Here is a 27056-nt window from a genome sequence, read left to right as displayed (position 1 = left end):
ATATGAGGTCAATATCCTTCTAGGATACCTGGGCCAGGTCGATTAGAAAGGGCTGCTCGCAGATGTGTTTTAAGGAGCGTTTGACAGTGATCAGGGGTGGTCGTTTGACCGCGGACCCATAACGGATGCAGGCAATGAGGCAGTGATCGCTGAGATCCTGATTTAAAACAGCAGAGGTGTATTTGGAGGGCAAGTTGGTCAGAATAATATCTATGAGGGTGCCCATGTTTACGGATTTAGGGTTGTACCTGGTGGGTTCCTTGATCATTTGTGTGAGATTGAGGGCATCTAGTTTAGATTGTAAAACAGCCGGGGTGTTAAGCATATCCCAGTTTAGGTCACCTAACAGAAGATGGGGGGCAATCAATTCACATATGGTGTCCATGACACAGTTGGGAGGGTCTATAACAGGCAGCAACAGTGAGAGACATTTCTGGAGAGATTAGAAGCTCAAACTGTTTGGGCATAGATTTAGAAAGGTGTATGTGTGTGAAAGAGAGAGAGAGCGCAATAAATGGTGAATGACCCTTGGGAGATCCTGATGTTGTCCCAGTCACCCTTTAAAGTTGATATTTACACCAAACAATAATTTTTAGGGGAGTTGTGACCATATTAGGAACATCCTCTTACCAGATCTACACTGAGGAAATATGCTGGAGGGAGAATGCCTAACACTCTGGCGGTAAAGAGAGCTGCCTCCCATCTGAAAACATCTCATGCCTGGAAAGGTGAATGGGAAATGTCCATCCCTAGTAAAATGGTTAAAGTGTTTCCTAACGATGTGACCTAGGCAGAAAAAGAATAACTAGGACTCTAGTTTTTAAATCAGGGACAACTCCTGAACCTATAGCCAGAGGAGGAGTACTGAACACCTCCCTATACCTACATCTGCCCAGGGAGGAAACCTTACCCCACCTCAGTCTGTGTGGCAGTCCAGGTGAAGGATGGACCAGTCTCTGATGAGAGGATCTGGAGAGAAATAGGTTTGAGATTCAGGCTGTCCATCCTAGAGGGTATTGTGATACAGTACTAAAGGGGATGAAGGCCAAGGCTGGTCGATAAATGACTGGCATGATTCAACAGGTTTTTTGTTCTGTTCTTATTCCAGCCAAATCTTAGGGGAAGGTCTGGACTGGAGAAGTCTGCATCAGAGACTTGATCTGGTTAGCTATTAGCTAACGTTACATTCTCAGAGGCCAACTAGATCGTGTCTACATCATAACGTTGATGTGAAATCAGCAAGTCAATAAGGATACGATTACAGAGGGGTTCAATCCAAAGCACAGGATTCTGTTTATTGAATATTTTGCACGCAACTTGGAACAGGTGAGGAATATTTACAGAGATGTAAACAGTCAGTACCTGCAACACTGGGGGAGCACAGTGTGGCACACACGCATTACAGCAGACACACACACGCACGCACGCATAGGTGTAGACAACATGCGCACACACACACACACACACACACACACGTGCACACACACAGCGAAGTAGCAGTATAAACACAGAGTGGACAGTCTGAAAACACAGAGCACAACAAGCCCCTTTGGTCAGCTACTTCAGACTAGTGTCAACAAGTTAATTACAAGTTACCATTGACAGTTCAAATACAAAAATGGAACACATACTGTAAGAACAGTACTGGCAAATATAAGTAGACCTACAAGTGGCTTTTTTTGACCTACAACATTAGATCTGTCAGTGGTAGACTGGTATACACTCCTGATTTTTGACCTTCTTGTTGTTGTGAAGACAGTCAATGGCATGGAATAGGAATGAGGCCAATCTTGTTTCTCTTGGTAACATAGGCCATAATAACCTGTACATAAATGGATCACATTTCCCTGGATTCATGTGAATTCCTTTTCATTTCATTATAAACCCAACGTGTAATTCAAAGCCAGTTAAAAGCAGCTCAAAAGTAGGACAAATGTCACATGCAAGACAATCGAAGCAAACTGAAACAAACAACTCTCAAAAGACAAGTGCAAATGCTGCAACATCCTCAATGCTTTCGCCTTATTTCCCTTCTTCATCAAGAATACAAAAATATATAGAGGGAAACAAACAGAAAATAGAGGGGGAAAAAAATAATTAACTGCACACTGTGGTGTCAAGAGGCATGCCTGATAAAAACGAAGAGAGAAGACACGTGCCGTCAGAGGTTCCTGCACAGCAGGAGGGAACACTGAGGGAAAGACCAAGCCATGTCTAGGAAAAATGTACACTATTCATCTCTACCTCCCTTTCCTCAGCTCCTACCCTGCCTCATTCGCTCTCCTACTCCCTCACTCATCTGTAGTGTTGTCTGGCACAGTGCCCGATTCAATCCATATCAACAGTGCGTTGCCAGGCAGGTGTCCTGTCAACAGTTCCTGCTGCACTACACTACCAGCCACCGCTGATCCCAGAACAGTCAAAAGGGTAGAGCACATGAATCCAAGCAGCTCAGAGGAGCTACTCACTCTGATCGCAGACCAGTCACAGGGCAGAGGCCATATAGACAAGAAGCTTAGAAGAGCTACTCAGAGGCCAGGCATCAGCTATAAATCAGGCCAAACCCCATACAGCGAGGCATATAGGATACATTAGACTAGTGTAAGTCTAATACAAACCTATTGTATAATTATTTTACACAAATAAAGATTAGCACAAATTCCTTTCGTACAACCATTCCGTTTTCTTCTCAAAATATCTATTCTGAATCATTTAATCCGAAATGTTACCCCAACTTGCCTATTTGAGTTGTGAGGGATTTCTACATACTATGCGAGATATCACAACATCATACAGTATCAGGGACCATGTAGCCAATAGACCAGTAACTCAGGGCAGTTAACAGTTCAACTGCGGTCCAGTATATAGAGTGCAGCTCAATCTTTTGACACGGACATACCTCAGGCCATTCCCATAAGTAATCCCAAATGAAGCAAATTCAATTTGAAATAGAATTGGATAAGAAATGATGAATAGATTAAACATCGTTGATCCACAAAATGTAAATTCCAGACAAATTTGACAAAAACAAAGCAAATTTGATCCTTGATCAAGAGCTACTGTAGCATGTTCCCTGTATACTACTTCAACGCAGTGAATAACCAGATAGATCTTAGCCAGTAGGAAGCAAGAGCTTAGCACAGATAGAAAGTCCACAGTAGGTTTGATAATAGTTAACATTGCAGTCCCTAATATCAAATATTTCACCATGTTACACATACAGTATCGTATAATTACAGTGACAATGAGTTATGTAGCTAAAGTACTTATAGTATGTTGCAAAATACATACAAAGTATTTTGAGGCTGTCTGCACTCTTTTCATAAAATGTCAATGCAGGAGAAAATGGCACTAGCTTTCACCGTATGAGAGATTTGGATCTGGTATTCAAAACGACAGCCCTTCTTTCTGCATCTGTGGTGAGTGACATCAGCTTCTAAAGTAAGGTGTCAAACCCTCCCAAAGTCACAGTCTAAGGTCGTTGTGGGAAGTCCAAGACAGTGTGCCAGGCTACACTGTTAGCCTGGTTAAACCACTGTCCTTCCATTGTCATTCAACCAGGCTTTTAACATTGTAACAGTCCACAGCCCAACGGCTCAAATGCAGACAGCCCGTCACCCATAGAAAACGTCGCCACCATGTGGACGGAGGTGTATTACTTCTAAAAAGGGAAAATAAAACTACAGTGGTCACTGAGGCACTTGATTGTAACCGTATTCACATAGCAACAAAATGCAACGCAGAGCCATTAAATCAAGTCAGCATGCCTTGGATCACACAGAGAAGGCAGTAACATTCAGGATCAGACCCAAAAACAAGGCTACAAACTCAAATCAGCCTCTCAACCTTCTCACTCCCCACGCATAGAAAAAGGATGCACAATTTAGCATGCACAGTTAGCATGTCACCGTTATTACACACCTTGTGATACAGAGACAAACTAGCTGTTGTACTGTGACCTCCACACATAGACTAATGCATGCGCATAGACTCTTAATGAGTCCTCTACAACACTACTGTGACAAGATTGCCACGTGGTCCTATTAGAAGACAAACTGAGAAAAGCTATCGGTTTAACCAAATCAAAAGAAAACATGAATAAATACTTCATATTACAGTGATGGCGATAGGAGTACAAATGAGCAAACAAGAATGAGGTAGAGACATGGATTAGCCTCTTGAGAAACTCAAAGAGGAACGAGAGTGAGGGAGAGTGAGAAAGAGGTGATGAGCGGTATGAGAGAAAAGGAAAGAGAGAGCGAAAGACAGTCAGAGAAAGACAGACAGGCACAGTCAGAGAGACAAACAGACAGACAGAGATAGACCAGTCTCTTGCTGATCTTAGTTGATCTCATTCCTGCAGATTAAGGTGAGCAGGACGGAGAGTGAATTGGTCATCTGGCTAGCTGGCCTCTCTTTCGCCTCACATCCGCATACGGTGTCGGGGGTCCGCGAGGGGGGGCTCGGAGTCATCCATGGGCAGGACCAGGCGGGTGCCCCTCATCACCAGCTCGTGGTCACCGTACGTCAGCTCGCGGTCCAGGTCATCGGCGGAGATGACGGCGGAGGTGGTGCCTGCGGGCCCGGCGCTGATGTGAGCGCCGCTGGCGTCCGTGCTCACCGTGATGTCACCGTAGGTCAGGCTAATGTCCCCGTCCGTCAGGATGAGGTCCGAATCGTCGTCCTTCAGCTGGCACTCGTTCTGGTGGCAGGAAAGTGAGAAAGGAACATATAAGAATAGGTCACAACTAACTCTAACGGATCAAACACTCCTGTTATAACTGAACTAATTCTTTAGCTTTTATGAAACAGGCAACTCTTCATTTGAGTACATTCATCGGTACGTGATCCATTGTGATACCCATTAAGACAAAGAAGAAAACACTACAGGTCATCGCTATTACCATAACCACCCTAACAGGGTCACCGGGTTAATAGGAACACATGGTTTGTGGGGACTGACCTCGTAGGCCTGTGGGCTGGTGAGGCATCTGGCCAGTGGTCCACAGCAGGCAGGCATGGTGACGGTGAGAGGAGGGCCGCTGTGGGTCAGGATGGGCTTCAGGTAGCTGGAGAGGGGTTACAGTCAAGGCCTCAACTGTGTCACAGAGAATCAAAACAAACTGCTCAAATACGTAATGGAGATTTAGTATATGTGTACCATACTCCTCTTCCTCAATACACCAGCCTCCACTGCTGTAGGCTAGTATGTTATTGCAGAAATTAAGCACACATACTGTATACAGTGCATTTGGAAAGTATTCAGACTCCTTTACTTTTTCCACATTGTTACATTACAGCACTACTCTAAAATTGATTAAATTGTTTCCCCCTAATCAATCCACAAATAATACCCCATAATGGGGGTCAAAATAATACCCCATACCAGTCAAAAGTTGACACACCTAATCATTCAAGAGTTTTTAATTTGACTATTTTCTACATTGTAGAATAATAGTGAATACATCACAAAAAAAATAAATATATATATATATAGTGTTAAACAAATCAAAATAGATGTTATATTTGAGATTCTTCAATGTAGCCACCCTTTGCATCGATGACAGCTTTGCACTCTTGGCATTCACTCAACCAGCTTCATGAGGTAGTCACCTGGAATGCATTTCAATTAAAAGGTGTGCCTTGTGATGTGACAAGGTAGGGGTGGTATACAGAAGATAGGGCTATTTGGTAAAAGACAAAGTCCATATTATGGCAAGAACAGCTAAAATAACCAAAGAGAAACGACAGTCCATCATTACTTTAAGACATGAAGGTCAGTCAATCAGGGAAAATCATGGTTTTATACTCATAGAGAACAACTGGATAGAGAACAAAAAATGCTTTGAAATGAATGTCACTGGAGTGCCATCTGCTGTGTGCTGATGGGAGTGACACCAAAGGATACTTGTGGTCAAAGTTGTACCAGATCCTGAAGAGCCAGGCACTCTCGTGTTTGGTGCTCCGCCGCTCTGATCCCTCTGTCATGCTCATCTGAGGAGACAAGAGTCACAGAAAAGACAGATACAGAGATCCACTCAAAACAACAGCACTACATCAGATGGATTACAGCAGTAGAGTCAAATAACTCAATATTCATAGGCTTAATACTCACTGAGTTATCTGCATCCGAATCTACACCCACACTGTTCGAAATGCAGAAACACAAATGAGTCTCCCAGATCAGTGTTCACAGACGATCATACTGAAACTGGACAGACAACTCTACGTGCTGTGTATATCCGAAATTAGAATAAACATCAAAACAACAAAAGGTTCATTTTGAAGGCAAAAAAAAGACACACACCAACAACCCCAAACTTTGACTTTCGACCCCCATGGTGGACCTACCGTATGTGCTGACAGGAAAGCATCTGGGTGGTTCCGCCTCCACAGACCCATACAGTGAAGAAGACGATGAGGAGGGTGGTTGTGAACATCATCTGACGGGCGTAGGTAGCCGTGTCCCGGATGGAGAGGGCAAAAGTCATCGCCCCACGCAACCCTAGGGAGGACAAGGAGGGGTTATTTAAGCAATAAGGCACGAGAGGGTGTGGTATATGGCCAATATACCACGGCTATGGGCTGTTCTTAAGCGAGACGCAACGCGGAGTGCCTGGACTGTGGTATATTGGCATATACCACAAACCCCAGAGGTTCCTTATTGCTATTATAAACTGGTTACCAATGTAATTAGAACGGTAAGAAGGAATGTGTTGTCATACCCGTGTTATACGGTCCGATATACCACGGCTGTCAGCTGAAGGTTATGGATTTCTGAACTTTAAATGTTATTAATCATTAGAGAGACCTGAGGGGCATCATAGCTGAGGGGCTACACCAAAGGCTAATGGTTATCTGTAGGGGCAAGGTATATATGGTGGGTGCAATTATGCTTGGAATGTACTGAGTATGGAAAACCATCACATGGCAGACATTGATAAGGGGAGAGAGCCATGGATTTGTGATGAAGGGGGTCGAGATCAGGTCACGTTAAGGGAGAAGGAAAAAAAGTTGATTTCCCGTATCACTTAGTTTGCCTAGCAATAAAGATCATGTTTAGCGAGGAGGAGACTGCGCCCAAAGTGGGGTACAAATACCACCACTATTGTAAACATGTTATTGTCGTTTCAGTTGTTAGATTTTTGGGGAAGAATAAAACTTGGTTTAAGCTTTCAGTGTCCATCGAGTTCTTACTCTAATAATTAGAACAGTTGGCGTTGTCGGCAGGATTCACCACGATTTACAGTCAAACCAGAGAGTCGGGATCAGTGGCGCAGGCAACAAACTAGGTAGGCACAGTTCCTAAACCCGTTTCAAATCATTTTGACATCTTGGGGAGATGAGAATTGTAGGCCGAACAATTATAGGATACAGACCTAGAAAGCCTGAGTTTATTCAGTAGGCCCATTGTGTAACGACCGGTAGTAAATATATGGTGTAGGGTAGGTTCCATAGGGATAGGTCCCGAGTAGGGGTGATCCTCTGTGAGATTCATGAGTGTCATGATGGTGTAGGGTAGGTTCCTTTAACCTCTTGAAACTAGGAGGCACTATTTTTATTTTTGGAAAAATAACGTTCCCAAAGTAAACCGCCTATTTCTCAGGACCAGATGCTAGAATATGCATATAATTGACAGCTTAGGATAGAAAACTCTTAAGTTTCCAAACTGTCAAAATATTGTCTGTGAGTATAACAGAACTGATATTGCAGGTGAAACCCTGAGGAAAATCCAATCAGGAAGTGCCTCTTATTTTGAAACCGTTGTGTTCCTATGCACCCCTATTGGCCATTGAAAGGGATATCATCCAGATTTGACGTAGTTTCACGCCTTCATGTTGAAGAATGAGCGTAAACGACTACATTGCGTAAGTGGCCAGCTGAGGGCTCTCAGAGTGATTCTTGCGTAAAAGACAGAGGTAGTCATTTTTCCTCTCGCTCCTACTGAAAAGCCAATTATCCCAGTTGTTATATTATCGAATAGATATTTGAAAAACACCTTGAGGATTGATTATAAAAAACGTTTGCCATGTTTCTGTCGATATTATGGATATAATTTGGAATGTTTTTCGGCGTTGTCGTGACCGCTATTTCCGGTGGATTTCTCAACATAACGTGACCAACAACCGGAGGTATTTTGGGTATAAAAATCATCTTTATGGAACAAAAGGAACATTTGCTGTCTAACTGGGAGTCTCGTCAGTGAAAACATCCGAAGATCAAAAGGTAAACAGTTCATTTGATTGCTTTTCTGATTTTCGTGACCAAGCCTCCTGCTGCTAGCTGGACATAATGCTATGCTAGGCTATCAATAAACTTACAAACACTTATCTTGCGTTTGGCTGTAAAGCATAATTTCAAAATCTAAGATGACAGGGTGAATAACAAAAGGCTAAGCTGTGTTTCACTATATTTCACTTGTGATTTCATGAATATGAATATTTTCTAGTAATATTTTTTGATCGATGCGCAATGCTAATTAGTTTAGTTGATGACAATTCTCCCAGATCCGGGATGGGTAGTTCCAATAGGTTAAGGATAGGTCCCGAGTGGAGGTTTTGCTCTGTGAGATCTAGGTAAATATATGGTGTAGGGTTGGTTCTTTAACTTCTTTGGGGTAGGGGGCAATATTGGGAATTTTGGATGAAAAGTGTGCCCAAATTAAGCTGCCTGCTACTCAGCCATAAAAGCTAGAATGTGCATATAATTAGTAGATTTGGATAGAAAACACTGAAGTTTCTAAAACTGTTTGAATGATGTCTGAGTATAACAGAACTCATATGGCAGGCAAAAACCTGAGAAAAAAATCCAACCAGAAAGTGGGAAATCTGAGGTTTGTAGTTTTTCAACTCAGCCCCTATCGAATACACAGTGGTATATTGGTCATGTTGCACTTCCTACGGCTTCCACTAGATGTCAACAGTATTTAGAAACTGGTTTGAGGTCTCTTTGAGTGAGTGGTCTGGCAGAGTGCCACAGCATCAGTCTCGCACGCTCACGTGAAAGGTAGCTAAGTTCCACTTCATTTCTGAAGACAAAGGAATTGTCCAGTTGGAATATTATTGAAGATTTATGTTAAAAACATCCTAAAGATTGATTCTAAACATCGTTTGACATGTTTCTACAAACTGTAATGGAACTTTATTTTACTTTTCATCTGCTCCTAGTGAAAGCGCGTTATGTGGATTACTGGACTGAACGCACAAACAAAAGGAGCTATTTTGACATGAATTATGGACATTATCGAACAAAACAAGCATTTATTGTGGAACTGGGATTCCTGGGAGTGCATTCTGATGAAGATCAAAGGTAAGTGAATATTTATAATGCTATTCTGACATCGGTTGACTCCAACATGGCGGATATCTGTTTGGCTTGATTTGGACTGAGCGCCATACTCAGATTACTGCTTTTTCGGTAGTGTTTTTGAAATCTGACACAGCGGTTGCATTAAGGAGAACTGTATCTATAATTTTGTGCATAATACTTGTATTTTCATCAACATTTTATGAGAATTTCTGTAAATTGATGTGGCTCTCTGCAAAATCACTGGATGTTTTGGAACTACTGAACGCAGCGAGCCAATGTAAACAGATTTATGGACATAAATATGACCTTTACCGAACAAAACATACATGTTACACAATACATGAAGTCCTATGAGTGTCATCTGATGAAGATCAAAGGTTAGTGATGAATTCTGCTTTTTGTGACTCCTTTGGCTGGAAAACTGGCTGTGTTTTTCTGTGACTAGGTGCTGACCTAACATAATCGCATGGTATGCTTTCGTCGTAAAGCCTTTTTGAAATCGGACACTGTGGTGGGATTAACAACAAGTTTATATTTAAAATGGTGTATAATACTTGTATGTTTGAGGAATTTTAATTATGAGATCTGTTGTTTGAATTTGGCGCCCTGCACTTTCACTGGCTGGTGTCATATCGATCCCATTAACGTTATTTCAGCCGTAAGAAGTTAAGAACAAATTCTTATTTTCAATGACGGCCTAGGAACCATGTGTTAACTGCCTTGTTCAGTGGCAGAACAACATATTTTTACCTCGTCAGCTCAGGGATTCAATCTTGCAACCTTTCGGCTACTAGTCCAACGCTCTAACCACTAGGCTACCTGCCGCCCCGCTAAGATGTAGCATTGTGAATGCTAACAAAATGTACACTTTCTTTTCCAGAAGAGGGGGTTTCATTGTCTCTCGTTGGAATGTTCCCTTAGACTGTGGTCTTGGAGAAAGCAGTTAACTTCTTGAGTGTATTTTCGTTTTTGGCTAAAAAAACGTACCTATTTGAAACTGCCTATTTCTCAGGCCCAGAAACTAGAATATGCATATAATTGTCGGATTAGGATAGAAAACTTTAAAGTTTCCAAAACTGTCAAAATATTGTCTGTGAGTATAACAGAACTGATATTGCAGGCGAAAACCTGAGGAAAATCCAACAAGGAAGTGCTGTTTTTCCTGAAAGCTCTCTGTTCCATTGGATGCCTTGCTTCCATTTAAAAGGATATCAACCAGATTCCTTTTCCTATGGCTTCCTCAAGCTGTGAACAGTCTTTAGACATAGTTTCAGGCTTTTATTTTGAAAAATGAGCGAGAAAGAACCCATCGCGTCAGTGGATGGCTGGGTGCCAGCAGTGTTTTTCATGCGCAACAGCCAATTTCTCTCTCGCCTATGGAAGAAGCTACATTCCGGTTGACATATTATCGATTATATATTATAAAAACAACCTGAGGATTGATTATAAAAAAACATTTGACATCTTTCTACCCTCTTTAGTATTTGGAAGTTGTCTGCGATGTCGTGACCGCTCAAGCCTGTGGATTTCTGAACATACCGCGCCAAACAAATGGAGGTATTTTGGATATAAAAATCATCTTTATGGAACAAAAGGAACATTTATTGTGTAACTGGGAGTCTCGTGAGAACAAACATCCGAAGATCAAAAGGTAAGCAATTTAATTTATTGCTTTTCTGACTTTCGTGACCAATCTACTTGGCTGCTAGCGGTTTGTAATATTTTGTCTACCGAGAGAGATGTTCTTAAATAAACGCTTGTTATGCTTTCGCCGAAAAGCTTTATTGAAATTTGACACGCCAGGTGGATTAACAACAAGCTAAGCTGTGTTTTGCTATATTGCACTTGTGATTTCATGAAAATTAAATATTTTTAGTAATTTTATTTGAATTTGGCGCTCTGCAATTCAACTGATGTTGATGAAAATGATCCCGCTAACGGGATGGGTGCGTCAAGAAGTTAAGTATAAAAGTATCTGGAATAGGCCATAAACGGAGTTCCCAGATAAGGCCTGTTCATGTGTGTTTTTGACCTACGGTTTACCACACAAACAATTTACTGGTTATGAATATGCGTTAGTGGTGTTGAGACTGTGGGATTTATTTTGGGTGGGGTATTTTCAATTTGGTTTTAAATTGGGTATGCAGAATGATGGAAATGTTTGACATGTTTTAAAGGGTTTCTGAAGGACAGGGAAAGAAAGGGGAGAGGAAATATTTAATGGTGTTGGATGCCCTGTACCCTGACTTTCTGGTGAGGCCTGACCAATCTCACTAGAAAGGATCAAAACAGGTGGGATTTAATTATAAAATGAATGAGAAACACCAGTCTGTCTATTCGATTTTACCATTACTTCATAAGATATCATCATCTCCTTATGGAGTTATCAAGAGTTGTAATTCTAAGTTGATGGGTTATTCAAATTTGTTTATTTTAGATTTAACACGACTTTGAATCCCAATGTGAATCATGTGTTGAAAGGGGAAACTACCAGCTGATTTCATGAAATGGATTGTGATATGTGAATTGCTGATTTAATTTCTTGACATTGTTTCGATACAACATTTCACAAGATTGGGTCTGCTGGATTTTTGGGATTCTCCCATGGGTTAGGGTGCTAACTCCCTGACCTGGTAACTCTTCCGAGAGGTCGCCAGTAAAATAAGGGAGTATGAACTCATTTTGAAAATGGTTTCAACTGTAACAGTATGTTGTTATGCTCTTTGGCATTGGTCGTAGAGATAATGTTAATAAGGAAATTGGGAGTGTAATAGTTGTGATAGTCAATGCTTGTCTGGATTTCCTGAATCAGAAAGGAATTGAACTAAACTGTTGTTCTGATCTGTCCTCTCGGGGTTATCATGGAAGGTGACGTCAGATTGTGTCTTAATGCAGATTGTGTCTTAACAGTGTGTGTGAACCTCAAAACCATCCCTAACCAGCCGAAGAAAGAGCAAAAAAGGCATTCAATGTGACAGTGACTTTAAACACTCCAATCTGAGTCCGAGCCATTAACTTGGGTACGGGCGGCAGAAGTGCGCCATGAGTCCTGAGACCGCGCATGTGGAGTGAGATAACATACCAACTTCTCCTACGCTCCTGTTGTACTGGTGGGAGAAATGGACCATACAGAATGGTGGTAGTGGCTCAGGTGTGAGAGAATTGTGTACGTGGGAAAAACTGATTACTTTATATTGAAAAATCGGGACATTACCAAGGGCCATCAAATCTGACAGGCAAGAGTTACATAACATTTATTTGTAACTCAGCTTTTCACAATTCCTTGTCTTAGGTCAGCTAGGATCACCACTTTATTTTAAGAATGTGAAATGTCAGAATTAGCGAGAATGATTTATTTCAGCTTTAACTTCTTTCATCACATTCCCAGTGGGACAGAAGTGTACATACACTCAATTAGTATTTGGTAGCATTGCTTTTAAATTGTTTAACTTTTGGGTAGCCTTCCACAAGCTTCCCACAATAAGTTGGTGGAATGTTGTCCCATTCCTCCTGACAGAGCTGATGTAACTGAGTCAGGTTTGTAGGCCTCCTTGCTCGCACACGCTTTTTCAGTTCTGCCCACAAGTTGTCTAGAGGGTTGAGGTCAGGGCTTTGTGATGGCCACTCCAATACCTTGACTTTGTTGTCCTTAAGCCATTTTGCAACAACTTTGGAAGTATGCTTGGGGTCATTGCGCATTTGGAAGACCCATTTGCGACCAAGCTTTAACTCCCTGACTGAGGTCTTGAGATGTTGCTTCAATACATCCACATGATTTTCCATCCTCAGGATGTCATCTATTTTGTGAAGTGCACCAGTCCCTCCTGCAAAGCACCCCCACAACATGATGCTGCCACCCCCGTGCTTCACGGTTGGGATGGTGTTCTTCGTCTTGCTAACGTCCCCCCTTTATCCTCAAAACATAACAATAGTCATTATGGCCAAACGATTCTATTTTTGTTTCATCAGACCAGAGGACATTTCTCCAAAAAGTACGATCTTTGTCCCCATGTGCAGTTGCAACCTGTAGTCTGGCTTTTTTAATGGCGGTTTTTGAGCAGTGGCTTCTTCCTTGCTGAGCGGTCTTTCAAGTTATGTCGTATAGAACTCGTTTTACTGTGGATATAGATACTTTAGTACCCGTTTCCTCCAGCATCTTCACAAAGTCCTTTGTCGTTGTTCTGGGATTGATTTGCATTTTTCGCACCAAAGTACATTAATCTCTAGGAGACAGAACGCGTCTCCATCCTGAGCGGTATGACGGCTGCGTGGTCCCATGGTGTTTATACTTGCGTACTATTGTTTGTACAGATGAACGTGGTACCTTCAGGCGTCTGGAAATTGCTCCCAAAGATGAACCAGACTTGTGGAGGTCTACAATTTTTTCTCTGAGGTCTTGACTGATTTCTTTTGATTTTCCCATGGTGTCAAGCAAAGAGGCACTGAGTTTGAAGGTAGGCCTTGAAATACATCCACAGGTACACCTCCAATTGACTCAAATTATGTCAATTAGCCTATCAGAAGCTTCTAAAGCCATGACATTTTCTGGAATTTTCCAAGCTGTTTAAAGGCACAGTCAACTTAGTGTATGTAAACTTCTGACTGACTGGAATTGTGATACAGTGAATTAGAAGTTAAATAATGTCTGTAAACAATTGTTGGAAAAATTACTTGTGTCATGCACAAAGTAGATGTCCTAACCGACTTGCCAAAACTATAGTTTGTTAACAAGAAATGTGTGGAGTATTTGAAAAACAAGTTTTAATGACTCCAACCTAAGTGTATGTAAACTTCCGCCTTCAACTGTATGTGCCACTGGGAAGGAGGAAGTGCCGGGAGGAGGGGGTGGTATTGAGGAAGGTCTACACACTGCGAACAATCTAGACTAAGAATGCATTGAGATACCAATCTTTCATTACCATGCCACTCGCGACAGGAAAACAGGGATAAAGGGGGGGGTTGTAATGAGAAGAGTTATTACCGGCAATAAAAGGTCCCGCTTTTAAATGTACATTCTAACCGTGATGTGTGCTAGGTTGAGAAGCTGGAATTCGAGTGATCGACACAAAGTAAAGCACTAAGGACAGTGATTCTAAATTAGGGTGGATAATGTATCAAATGTTTTACTTATAATTCGGATACAGCGGGAGAGAGTTGTTCTCAAACTGTGAGGGGTGGGTTGCACTGCTCAAATGTATTATGCCCAGGGAGCCTCTACAAACCTTATCTTTAAGTGTCCTCCGACAGGGAGGTTATTAGAAAACTCACTGGATGACAGCTTGGTTCAAACATGACGGTTTTTTTAACCATGTGATCAGAATTAGTATGTTAAATCGCATTAACACATATAGATTGCTGGATGATACGGTTGCATACAAGGCTCATTAATTGCATACAAGGCTCATAATGCAATGACCCAGACTAACACCCAAGGACAAAAATGAAGGAGACGGGCACGGAGACCAGCATCACATGGGCTTGGAACATAACGGATGGATGGTTCTTTCCCCAGTTTTAGTCGCCTCAAGGGTGGTGTGAAATGATTGAACACTTACGGTTTCCTCTTTCCTTTTCAAGCCAATACGTTTTTAGGTTTCGTGCAACATAAGTGTGATCATTGTTCCAGGAGGGACTGATGTACATTGACTAATTGATTTAAGAATGTTTTAGTATGTTTATAACTGTAGAAGTACATTGGGGGTAGTGACTAGTGTGTTATGGTTTAGATGGAATGATGTGTGTGCAAATCTATCTGTAGCAGGAAGTGAGGTACACATGAGATCTGTGTTTGAGACATAATGTTTACATAAGGCTGTTAAGTGAGATGGAATGTGACTGGGGTGGAGATCTGTGGGGCTCATAAGAGACTATATGTATATTGTTACAGGAGAGAGCTGTCCTCACTCTCCTGCGAGCTAACTGTGCACGATATAGGGACTACTATGAAGTTAAACTGAACGTGACACATACCCAGATCATGGTGTGAGTAGCAGAGATAGTGTTGGCATTTCAGACACTATTGTCAACTTTCAAGAACTCTGTGACGCAAAGAGTTTTGTTCGGTTGGATATCCTTCCTTCATCTTTTCCCTGTTCATAACAGCCAGCGAACACTTGAAAGATTCCATGCAGTAGCTACTCACGGCAGTCGCTGTAGGGACAGTAATTAAAAGGAGGCTATAGTAACAAACAGCATGGAATTGGACTACGGAGCAAATGAGGGAGATTGAGGTATGCGTCAGTGTCAGTAGTAGCAAGGGTTATTTTAGCAGCATTGTTGGGATAGAATTTTACGAGGACTCATGCCACATGGCTTGGTAACTGGGAGACCGATGGGAGTACCGGGGGCTGTTATACATGTCACAGATTAGTGATCTGGGCTAAGGGGAGTCTGTGTTGTCAGGAAATGACCAATGCATTGCATTGTGTATATTCCCAGGTGGAAGCAGCACATGAGGAGCAGCAGATAACCGAGGGCACGGGCTGAATTCTGGAGATTGAGTGTACGTCAATATACACCAGGCGGGGGTGTTGGGACAGCGTTGGTCTGGTCTACACACAGTACTCCTTACATCACCTGCAGCGGTAAAGATCGTCGTGTCTCTCCTCGGTGGGTTCACGGTTCTCACGCGAAGTGAGGTCCAGCCGCATAATGGGCGAGCTTGAAGACGCCATGACAGAGGAAGCGGAGCTAATGAGAGAGAGAAAGACTAGATTCCACTGTAGACATACAGATGTTTTGGGTCTGGGAGCTACTTCAACCACCATAGAAAGGGTTGAGTTGCCTTTTTGGTTAATGCATCAGATGAAAGGATATATGTTGGGGTTATTGTACTCTGGACAACATTCTGGAGGCATTGGTGTGAAAGCACATACAGTGCTGAGTTACCTCAAGAGTAGCGTTGATCAGGGCTATGCACTTGCACATCAGGTGGCAAAGAAGGAGACGGGGAACAAAGTGAAAATGACATGGCTTGGGAACACCGCTCGGAGCCTGTGGCAGGAAAGGGGAAGTCTGGGTGAAAGCATGAGGAGGTTCTCTAGGGCCTTCATGTTTGTGGAATCCAGCAGAAAAGTATCCTGGAGGCATAGAGTCAGGCGAAGAGAGAGTGGGAAATGTTATCAGACTTTGGGTTTTCATGCATATATAATTATGCATAGTTTCTGTTTTGTGTTTCTTCTTTTTTAATTAAAAAAAAAAATATTACCCCTTTTTCGCCCCAATTTCATGGTATCCAAATGTTTTAGTAGCTACTATCTTGTCTCATCGCTACAACTCCAGTACGGGCTCGGAGGTTGAAGGTCATGCGTCCTCCGATACACAACCCAACCAAGCCGCACTGCTTCTTAACACAGCGCATCCAACCCGGAAGCCAGCCGCACCAATGTGTCGGAGGAAACACTGTGCACCTTGGTTAGCGCGCACTGTGCCTGGCCCGCCACAGGAGTCGCTGGTGCGCGATGAGACAAGGACATCCCTACTGGCCAAACCCTCACTAACCCGGACGATGCTAGGCCAATTGTGCGTCGCCCCACGGACCTCCCGGTCGCGGCCGGTTACGACAGAGCCTGGGCGTGAACCCAGTCTCTGGTGGCACAGCTGGCGCTGCAGTACAGCGCCCTTAACCACTGTGCCACCCGGGAAGCTGTATTGTCACACTCTTAGGAACCAGAAGGAGAAAGTTGAAATGGAAGAAGTCAACAGCTCCAGCGGACACGTTATCATCAGTGTTTTATGAGAAATGGAAATGAGCGTGTGCTTGGTGTGATCATAGAACACAGGCCATAAGTCTCTGAGTTTGTAAACCTCACGGTGAATGTTAATCATGTTTATTTTTTTGTTTGTTCATGTTTTATTGTCATTGTTTGTCCATTTATATAGTAATTTCCAAGTTTATGTGATGTTGAACAGTATGATGTCAAATGTTCAAAAAGGGGGGACTGATGGGTTTGGATTTCTGAATTTTAAATGTTATTATTCATTAGTTATAATGGAGACCTGAGGGGTGCCACAGCCGAGGGGCTACACCAGAGGTTAATGGTTATCTGTAGGGGGAAGGTATATGGTGGGTGCAATTAGCTTGGAATGTGTGGAGTATGGAAATTATCACATGGCAGGCATTGATCAGGGAAGAGAACCATAGATTAGAGATGAAGGGGGTCGAGGTCACATTAAGGGAGAAGGAAAGGTTTATTGCCCGCATCACTTCGTTTCCTGCCTAGCAATAAAGATACAATGTTTAGTGAGGAGGAGGAGACTCCGCCAAAAGTGGGGTACAAACACCACCACTATTGTAAACATGTTTTTGTCAATTCAGCTGTTCGATCCTTTGGGAAGAATAAACTTGGTTTAAGCTTTCACAGTGTCCTTCAGGTTCTTACTCGAATATTTAGAACCTAACACAGCCAATCAGTATTCAGGGCTCGAACCACCCAGTTCGTATGTGTGTGCACAAGCGACAAGCAGTGTGTGTCTCTCCACAAGTCATATCACTTAAAAAACCTTTTTGTTAGATAACGTGGCTGGTGTGGGAACTTTGTAAACAGCTTCAATAATCGTCATCACATGACAATCAGTTAGTACAGTTACATAGCGGTCAATTCAACAACACGTTCTGGTATGACTTGTTTTTTCTATATTTATAATAATATTATAGAATCAAACGGAACTATCCTGGCATTGCACGCACTTCTCTATCAACTGAGCTTCAGAAGACTAAGGATGTAATGGCAGAACAGTGACTCCTAAAAATCCCTGGACACAAGAATTCACACTCAGAAATCAACATAGTTCAAAAAGTGGCAGGATATCCCAGCCTCTGCACTTAAAAAAGAAAAATCCCTAAAAATGTTTTAAAGTAATAATAAATACAAAAATTGGGGCAAATATTTCATCAATTGAAACCCAGAAACTGGATATAAAGCAATATATCATCATCACCTTTTCTCTTCAAGTAAATACAATGTTATTTAATCTAGTGATGAAAGAAGGAAAATGAAAAATGGTGGCGCCAGATCTCCGCCTGGCCACATTCCAATCTTAGTCTTTTGACAAATTAGAACAGCTCTTTTGACAATAATTGGGCAAATGATCAGAATTGGGCTGCCTGTGTAAATGCAGTACCTGCAAACATCATCATGTGTTGGAAGTTGGAGCTGATCTTGTTCCTGCGTCCAAGGTTGAGCAGGAAGGACAGGGGGTAGATGTTGGCTGCTCTGCCCAGGAACACTGCCAGCTGGGAGTGATTGTTGTCAAGGAGACGTCCATAGAGGGTAAAGAAACTAGCAATCTCCTGAGAAAAACTTTTCAGTCTAGTGCCTTCCCAGCATTACAAACCAAATTCTGTACTTAGATGCCCAGTAATGCTACGTACTCTATTATGACTAGTGGTTAAATAACAGTTAAATAATGCCCAGTTTGTCATTGCCCCTATACACTACTCTTAGACTAGGGTTGCCTGCTGTACTCCCATCATCTCATTGCATTATAGGTGAGGATACAAAAGCGCCCACGATGAAGGTGGGGTTGAAGATGTGGTTCTGGAAGGTGAACAGGGCCAGACCCATGTAGGAGAAGATGAAATTCTCTGCCAGGAAGTTCAGCAGCTCAAACAACTACAGGACAAGACAAAAACAACCTTTCAGGGACCATGATGGAATGTCAATATTTAGCAGATGACATTGCTGTCCAGCGTAGCTCGCAGTAAATAAATGCAATGGTAAACGTGGTCCTCACCTGTTTGGTCCTGTCCTGTGATTCAGGGGACAGGTTGTTGAAGGTGTAATGAGCCTGAGTGATCCCGCAGAAAAGCACTGCCACAACACCTACAGACACAAAACAACCAGACACACCATGATAAAGTGAGTCATGAAAAAAAAAAACATTTGTGTGGGGGGGGGGGGGGGGGGTTTATCACCGGTTCAGTAAGATGATTGGTTACCTGTGAAGCCACAGGCCTCTGCCATTAAGAAGGTGCTCCAGGACATGAGGAAGAAGAGAGCAGTCTCCAGTAGCTGGAAGTCCCTCAGCTTAGTGAACTTAGTGACGTGAGGATAACGGTCAAGGAGAAAATGCGCCATGAAAACGACCACACTACACAACTCACCAAACAATGAAAGAACAGTTTAGACTCCAGAGCATTGAGGTCAATACACAGCAACTAGCAAGGTGACAATACCAAAAGCACTTTTACATATTAGCCATTTAGCAGACGCTCTTTTCCGGAACGACTTACAAGAGCAATTAGTGCCAAGCTCAAGTCGATAAGATTATTTCCCTCGTCGGCTCGGAGATTCAAACCAGCGACCTTTCGGTTACTGACCCAACAAGCTCATCCGCTAGGCTAAGAATCTACTTCATCCATTCTAATACAAGAACAAAAGCATTTGCATCTGTTTGTAACCTTGCTGTTACTGTAATATCAATATTTGCATTTCTAGACCTTCAAATCACACAAAGGGAAGTACATAGTTGACTAAAGGATATGAGCGCCGTCATGACCCCGGTGGCCACTCCCAGGGCGAATGATCCACTGAAGACACCCAGGAACATCCCAAAGGACTTCAACATGGCCATCACCTCAAAGGTGTGACTGTTGTCCCCCTCCGGCTGGTACGACACGATGGACCTGGTACACGCACACACACCCCAGTCAATCCCAGAAAAGGTGCAAAATAATAGAGTAGCTCAAGCGGCCTATGTGGATGGATGAAGTGTTACGAGGGTGGAAAGGGAAATTAAATACCGGTTTTTACTGCTTCATTTCTGGGCATGAGAAATGAATGCGAACCATAGACCATTAGTACGTTTTGACCTAGAGAGGTGGTTAACAAAATGTGCTTCCATCCTGAGCAGGTTGAACGTCTTGAGAAGCCCCCAATGATATCAGAACTAAGGTATGGTGCACCAGGTGTATCCCTATAGACCAGGGGAGGCCTTTATACAAATGACTCTGATGAGGCTAATGACCCAAGAGCACTGAATAGTAATGGTACTAACATTTGCATGCCCGGTCTGTTTGAAGTGCAGATGACTCTCTTATGCAAATATATAGTGGCTTGCTGGGTCAATATCTACAATGACTATCGTAGTTTCACATGGGAAACCCATTAAGAAATTATGAGATTATACTACATTATGTGCACATCAGTGGGGGCTGGTGGGAGCAGCTATAGGAGGATGGGCTCATTGTAACGGCTGGACTGGAATACATGGAACGGAATACGGTTTCCATGTCTGATACCGTGCCATTTATTCCATTCCAGCCATTACAATGAGCCCGTCCTCCTACAGCTCCCCCTACCAGCCTCCACTGGTGCACATACTCGTGTATAGACATCTGCTAGTAAGTACGGTCCTGTATATGAAGTGATACCATTCTCTTAGCAGCAATGTTCTACACAGGAGGGTTCTATGGGACTACTAGCTACCCAGTCTTAAGGTATCTCTCAGTACTGACTGTAACAGAAATACTTCCAACAGCTTTCCATTCAAGCCAGACCAGAGGGAGTATTAGGCATGGGTTTTTCAACTCATAGATACGGGGAACCACTCGTGAAAGATTAGCTGAAGCTTGGAATTAGTGATTCTAGATAACATGGTTCAATCCAAATTCCAATAAATCCAACCTCGTTATACAATTCTGGCTCATGCGGCAGCAAAAGAAATCCGTGTTAAACTTAATCAAATAAGGGGGTTATCACTATTCCCTTAAAAATGTAACAATTCTCTTACATAACATCATTACCAGGGCATACGTACAAGGCTGAGAGAAAAGCAGTGAGTGAGAGAGCGGTTTGACCGAGAAGACAGAGAGAGGAAGGGAAAAGGGGTTCGAGCCGAGCAGCAGGACCATGCAAATTGGGGGCGTAATAAACGCCTGTCCCCAAACAGCAAATCACCAGGATTCTACACCACGAGAACTGGCTTACATTTTGAATTGAGGACTCAAGAGTTCACCTAATGCATACCTCAAGATCCACAAAGCAGATGCCATGAAATATCTGACACACTTTTGATGTCGGCGTGAACTATCCGTTTAAGGGTTGTACTTGTATAGCTGCTATCTGGGGTGTAACTGCTGGTCATTTGCCGTGCATGTTCTCACGATGCAAAAAGAAGCCACCGCAAAAGCACTCTGAGCTAGCACACCCGTTCAGGGGAGTGTCTCGCGTCGCCGCCACGCCCTCTACCCACTGATTGGCTGATTGATTGACTCCAGGGGCGTGCTGCACCCCCACGCTGAGCCGACCATAAACCATTAGAATTCTGAAAATAATCAGAGTTCCAAGCAGAGGGAAGGTACTTGGTTAGGGTTACCAAAGGGTCAATCTCACACATTCCACAACATTAGTAATAGTTATTGGTTTAGTACAACCAGGTCACACACTGGATAATCAATACCAAAGAACATTTGGTTGAGGGTGTGCATGTCCGTGTCCATGTGTGTGTGTGTTTGTGTGTTTGTGTGCGAGACTAGGACAAACCTCCCCTTTATCCAGCCCAAAATATCTAAAACAGTTCCAAAGCACAGCTGTTTGAAGATGAGGTTTGTCAGCCAAAGCTTCACAACAATGGATCACAAAGACAAATAACAAACTTCACGATGTGGGTGTGTCAAGGACAGACAGACGGTAGACAGGTGTGTCAGGTTAAGACGGAGGACTCACGAGGACAGCACCACGGCCACGGCGTCATTGAGAACGCTCTCTCCAAACAGCAGAGCATACAGATCCACGTCCACCTGCAGCTCGTTGAAGATGGCCAGCACCGTCACTGCAGGACAGGAGACACAGTAAAGTAAAGGCTTCCACATGCTTCAGTTCGGCTGCATACTCCCTTAACAGACCTTCGCTTGAAAAACTAGAAAGAAAAAGCAGCAATAGTACTGTTTGTTCATTTAGAGACACCGTAGCCTCAAATAGTTTTTGCAGCTTGTGAAATCAGGAAAACCCCCTTCGGATAACAATATATGACTAGGCATATTACTGCTGAAGCACGCGGTTCAACCATTACCGCGTGGTCCATTATTGAGTGTCTGAAAGAGGTGACTGAGATGAACAGAGACTGTACCTGGGTCAGTTGCAGAGACAATGGCTCCAAACAACAGACAGTCTGTGAAGAAAAAGTCCCCGTCAAGCTGTCCGACCTGCTTCATCAGCGTGACACAGCCGTACATCAGCAACCTGCACAGAGGTAGAGATCATATTACCTCAGTTCAGCATTTCTCTGACAGGTCACACAAAGGACTAAAGGTGTATGAACACACAAAGATGTAACGCATACACAATACAGTATAGCTGGGTGTAAACTTGCAGGTTGGCATTTGTTGTCATGAATCTTGCCCTGGAGGCAGCTCTGCAGAGTGGTCACTAGAGCTGGCACAGCCACAAAGTCATAATATCAGATTTTAAACCTAACTAACCTTAACCATATTGCTAACCCTAATGCCTAACCTTAATTTAAGATCAAAATGCAAATTTTTATTTTTATTAATTTTGACTTTGCAGCTGACCCATCTAGCGGAAATCGTTCAGTTCAGCCTCCATGGCAAGATTCATGACAATAAAAGTCCAGCTGCTATGAAACTCACCCAATGATGAAACATGATATGACTGTTCCCAGAAAGGCGTAGGCCAGGATGGACCCCATGTTCCTGAAGAAGTGTCTCTGAGAGATAGAGTTATGTGAAGGACTAGGCCTAAATATTACCGACAAACAAATCAGCACTGTGATATTTAACTATTGATTCAACTTTTAAACAACTAACCACATGCCTTACCCTCTTCAGGCTGTAGCCGGCATGGAAGATGATCGGGGGCAGGAGGATGTTGAAGAACACCTCAGGGTCAAAGGTCACCTGAGAAAAGAAGAAAAACTCAGAAGGGTTGTATTACATCACTGTACAGTGTCCCACTAACTATAATAAAATGTGATTTTTGTTGTGGTTGTTAAAACCCAATTAGAAATGCATGTGACAATAACTAACTAGGGTCCAAAGTCCATTTTCCATCATTGTTGTTACCTTAAGAAAACTCATGAGACCATAGGCCTACTGGTAAAATCCACATAAGGGGGTACTCCGAGCAGCGCTAAAAAATCTATTGGTGGTACAGTAACCAAAAAAGGTTGGGAACCACTGGCACATAGCCACAGGAAGTAGGGATGCTGAGGGTCCTGCAGCACCCTCTGAAAAATCCTAAGATTGATATTATTTGTTTACATTTTCACAAAAGTAGTTGCATTGAATAACAGTGCTCTGTAGGCTACCTCATGTTATGCTCCGAGTTAGACACAGTGTGCATGTGTCTGTGTATTAGACAGTGAGTACGTGTGGAAAATGCCTAGGGAACGATAGAAAGGAAATGTGTAAAGAAAGGTAACCAATTTGTCTGAGTTGTACAAAGCCTCCCAAACAGCAGTTTAGATTTGAGGGAAAAAAAACACGTTTAGACAATAACCACGACTTATGTGGAAGCAGCCACTTTTCTGGTCAGTCAAGCCATCACTTCCTGTTTCAAAATGAGTAATGACCACGTGTTTGGGACTCTACCTTGCGAAGCATCTCGTTGTCTTGTACATCACTGATCTCAGAGGCGCTGATCTCACCCTTCAGCGTGTACTCGTAGAACTTGCCGCTGACGTTGACGAGCAGTGTGGGTGGGCTGGCGTTGACATGGCAACTGAGGGTGACGTTACTAATGTCACGGGGTACGTGGATACCATAGCGCAGGACCACCCCAACCAGCACGCCTGGAGGGAGAGCGAGGGAACAGAGTGAATGAACTTGGGTTAACAAATACCGAATTGCATCTATCAGTTGCCCTCTCTGCCCTTCATGCCGGAACAGCACCATGCGCAATGTAAATAAATAACCTGGGACTTCAGGGAGTGCATGAAGTGTTCAGAGCAACTAAAGAAAAATACTGCTAAGTAAGTTGGACCTTGCTGGGTGTGTGACATTGAACGGTATGGGTTTAGTACCTGCACACAGTAGCATAACTGATAAGGTATAAATATTATTCCAAACACCAACAACAGAGATCTAATATAGAGATATGGACATTGTTGGCCTAATTTTTGCCAGAACCTTGTGTTGTCTCGACATCATCCCTATTTGAATGACAGCAACGTTACCAGATGTACAGTAAATGTCAATAAACATACTGTGCGTGACCAGTAGCAACATAAACAGTATGACGTTTATGTAGTATGTCTTTTGATATTGTGTTGGACTAGTCAGAGACTAGTCCAGCATTATTGCAAAGTCTCTTGGTTGCATCGAAGCTAAGTATGACGATAAGTAATGACGACATCATGCAGTCTCCTGACATGGAGGCCTCTCACCCATACTCACCATAGATCATAGCCAGTCCCGTTTCATGCAAAAACCTGAAACGACGGTGCTTGAATAACCATATGGTTAAAATCGTGAGGGTTAGGAGCATGATGAAAATCAGCAGGTCGGCACTGTCTTGTCTGTGGTTATCCTCAACCTTCCTCTCTGTGACCATGTTCTCCATGGCACTATCCTCTGCCCTGCAAACACAGATGCAGAACGACAAACAGGCTAGAACAGTCAGAGCTAACGTCTTCGACATCTTCCGAGTAGCGTTGACTCGGAATTTATTGTAACCCATTTTGACGATTCAATCTTCAAGAAAGTACGTCGTCGTTTTTCGAGGTTTCTAGAAAGATATTTCATGCAAGCTAGCTAAGCGGAGACAGCAACAGTAGACGGATGATTCCGGAAGGAAAAGTGTTTTTTTTTTTTTTTCAAAGTAAAAGTCCTTTTGGATATTGGTATGATACAAATGTGTTACCGTATTAACGACTAATGTGCCAAACTATGTATAGATTTAGGAACTTGCTTTAAAACAACTAAAACCAAATCTAACGTAAACACGGCAAAAGACAACTCAGAACTTGGACATTTCCGACTTGGAAACTCCTTGTAGAAAGGTGTGCGGCGTTAAGGTTCTGACGGAAACGCGGCAATTTTGACTTTTATTTCTAATTTTATTTCTACTCGTTATAGAAATAAACTAATTTGAAAAAAAGTCCCTTTTTCAGGACCCTGTCTTTCAAATATAATTCGTAAAAATCCAAATAACTGCACAGATCTTCATTGTAAAGGGTTTAAACACTGTTTCCCATGCTTGTTCAATGAACCATAAACAATTCATGAACATGCACCTGTGGAACGGTTGTTAAGACACTAACAGCTTACAGACAGTAGGCAATTACGGTGACAGTTATGAAAAGTTAGGACACTAAAGAGGCGTTTCTACTGACTCTGAAAAACACCAAAAGAAAGATGCCCAGGGTCCCTGCTCATCTGCGTGAACGTGCCTTAGGCATGCTGCAAGGAGGCATGAGGACTGCAGATGTGACCAGGGCAATAAATTGCAATGTCCGTACTGTGAGACGCCTATGACAGCGCTACAGGGAGACAGGACGGACAACTGATCGTCCTCACAGTGGCAGACCACGTGTAACAACACCTGCACAGGATCGGTACATCCGAACATCACACCTGCAGAATGGCAACAACTGCCAGAGTTACACCAGGAACGCACAATCCCTCCATCAGTGCTCAGACAGTCCACAATAGGCTGAGAGGCTGGACTGAGGGCTTGTAGGCCTGTTGTAAGGCAGGTCCTCACCAGACATCACCGGCAACAACGTCATCTATGGGTACAAACCCACCGTCGCTGGACCAGACAGGACTGGCAAAAAAGTGCTCTTAACTGACGTGTCACGGTTTTGTCTCACCAGGGGTTATGGTCGGATTCGCGTTTATTGTTGAAGGAATGAGCATTACACCGAGGTCTGTACTCTGGAGCGGGATCGATTTTGAGGTGGAGGGTCCGTCATGGTCTGGGACGGTGTGTCACAGCACCATCGGACTGAGCTTGTTGTCATTACAGGCAATCTCAACGCTGTGCCTTACAGGGAAGACATCCTCCTCCCTCATGTGGTACCCTTCCTGCAGGCTCATCCTGACATAACCCTCCAGCATGACAATGCCACCAGACATTACTGCTCGTTCTGTGTGTGATTTCCTGCAAGACAGGAATGTCAGTGTTCTGCCATGGCCAGCGAAGAGCCCGGATCTCAATCCCATTGAGCACGTCTGGGACCTGTTGGGTAGGAAGGTTAGGGCTAGGGCCATTCCCCCCAGAAATGTCCAGAAACTTGCAGGTGCCTTGGTGGAAGAGTGGGGTATCATCTCACAAAAAGAACAGGCAAATCTGGTGCAGTCCATGAGTAGAGGATGCACTGCAGTACTTAATGCAGCTGGTGGCCACACCAGATACTGACTGTTACTTTTGATCCCCCTTTTGTTCAGGGACACATTATTCAATTTCTGTTAGTCACATGTCTGTGTAACTTGTTCAGTTTATGTCTCAGTTGTTGAATCTTATGTTCATACAAATATTTACACATGTTAAGTGCTGAAAATAAATGCAGTTGACAGTGAAAGGACATGTCTTTTTTTTGCTGAGTTTGATACCCGACTTTCCCACTTGTACCAGAATCAACCAATCGGAAGATCTACCAATAGGAAGATCTACGCAAATAATTTATGTTAATTTTAATTCGTATGCCCCGAGTTCCCGACATAACGTGAACGCGGCATTCAGCTCAGCCTTTCCCACTTGGAAAGTATCAGAATCAACCAATAGGAAGCTCTACGCAAAATTTAACTCGAAGGTTCCAGGTTTCTAAGTTGTCTTGAACGCACC

At 43.1% G+C, this 27056-nt stretch overlaps 1 protein-coding gene across 1 annotated transcript; it reads right to left on the bottom strand.

The window, feature by feature from the left end:
- Nucleotides 1-1263: 1263 nt before the first annotated feature.
- Nucleotides 1264-25084, bottom strand: LOC115130621 (sodium/hydrogen exchanger 6-like). The gene is made up of 16 exons (XM_029661939.2): nucleotides 24665-25084; nucleotides 23861-24060; nucleotides 23090-23167; nucleotides 22901-22977; nucleotides 22381-22493; nucleotides 21978-22083; nucleotides 19795-19936; nucleotides 19250-19355; nucleotides 19045-19133; nucleotides 18810-18923; nucleotides 18433-18544; nucleotides 6352-6505; nucleotides 6116-6146; nucleotides 5909-5994; nucleotides 4964-5069; nucleotides 1264-4702 (listed from the first exon to the last, which is right to left on the bottom strand). Exons 1-16 carry the CDS (start codon nucleotides 24945-24947, stop codon nucleotides 4424-4426), a joined length of 2076 nt encoding a protein of 691 aa, XP_029517799.1. The 5' UTR covers nucleotides 24948-25084; the 3' UTR covers nucleotides 1264-4423.
- Between the last annotated feature and the right edge of the window lie 1972 nt (nucleotides 25085-27056).

This window comes from Oncorhynchus nerka, linkage group LG6 (assembly GCF_034236695.1).
Source record: "Oncorhynchus nerka isolate Pitt River linkage group LG6, Oner_Uvic_2.0, whole genome shotgun sequence".
Classification (NCBI taxonomy): domain Eukaryota; kingdom Metazoa; phylum Chordata; class Actinopteri; order Salmoniformes; family Salmonidae; genus Oncorhynchus; species Oncorhynchus nerka.
The sequence above is the reverse complement of the archived record's forward strand: the minus strand, read 5'-3'. Positions and strand labels throughout refer to the sequence as shown.

Coding starts and splice junctions, on each gene's coding strand:
- LOC115130621 (XM_029661939.2), bottom strand. CDS start 24,947: ATGGGTTACAATAAATTCCGAGTCAACGCTACTCGGAAGATGTCGAAG. Junction 23,168..23,860: donor ACAACGAGATGCTTCGCAAG/GTAGAGTCCCAA, acceptor TTCTTTTCTCAG/GTGACCTTTGACCCTGAGGT. Junction 22,084..22,380: donor TGTCTCTGCAACTGACCCAG/GTACAGTCTCTG, acceptor CCTGTCCTGCAG/TGACGGTGCTGGCCATCTTC.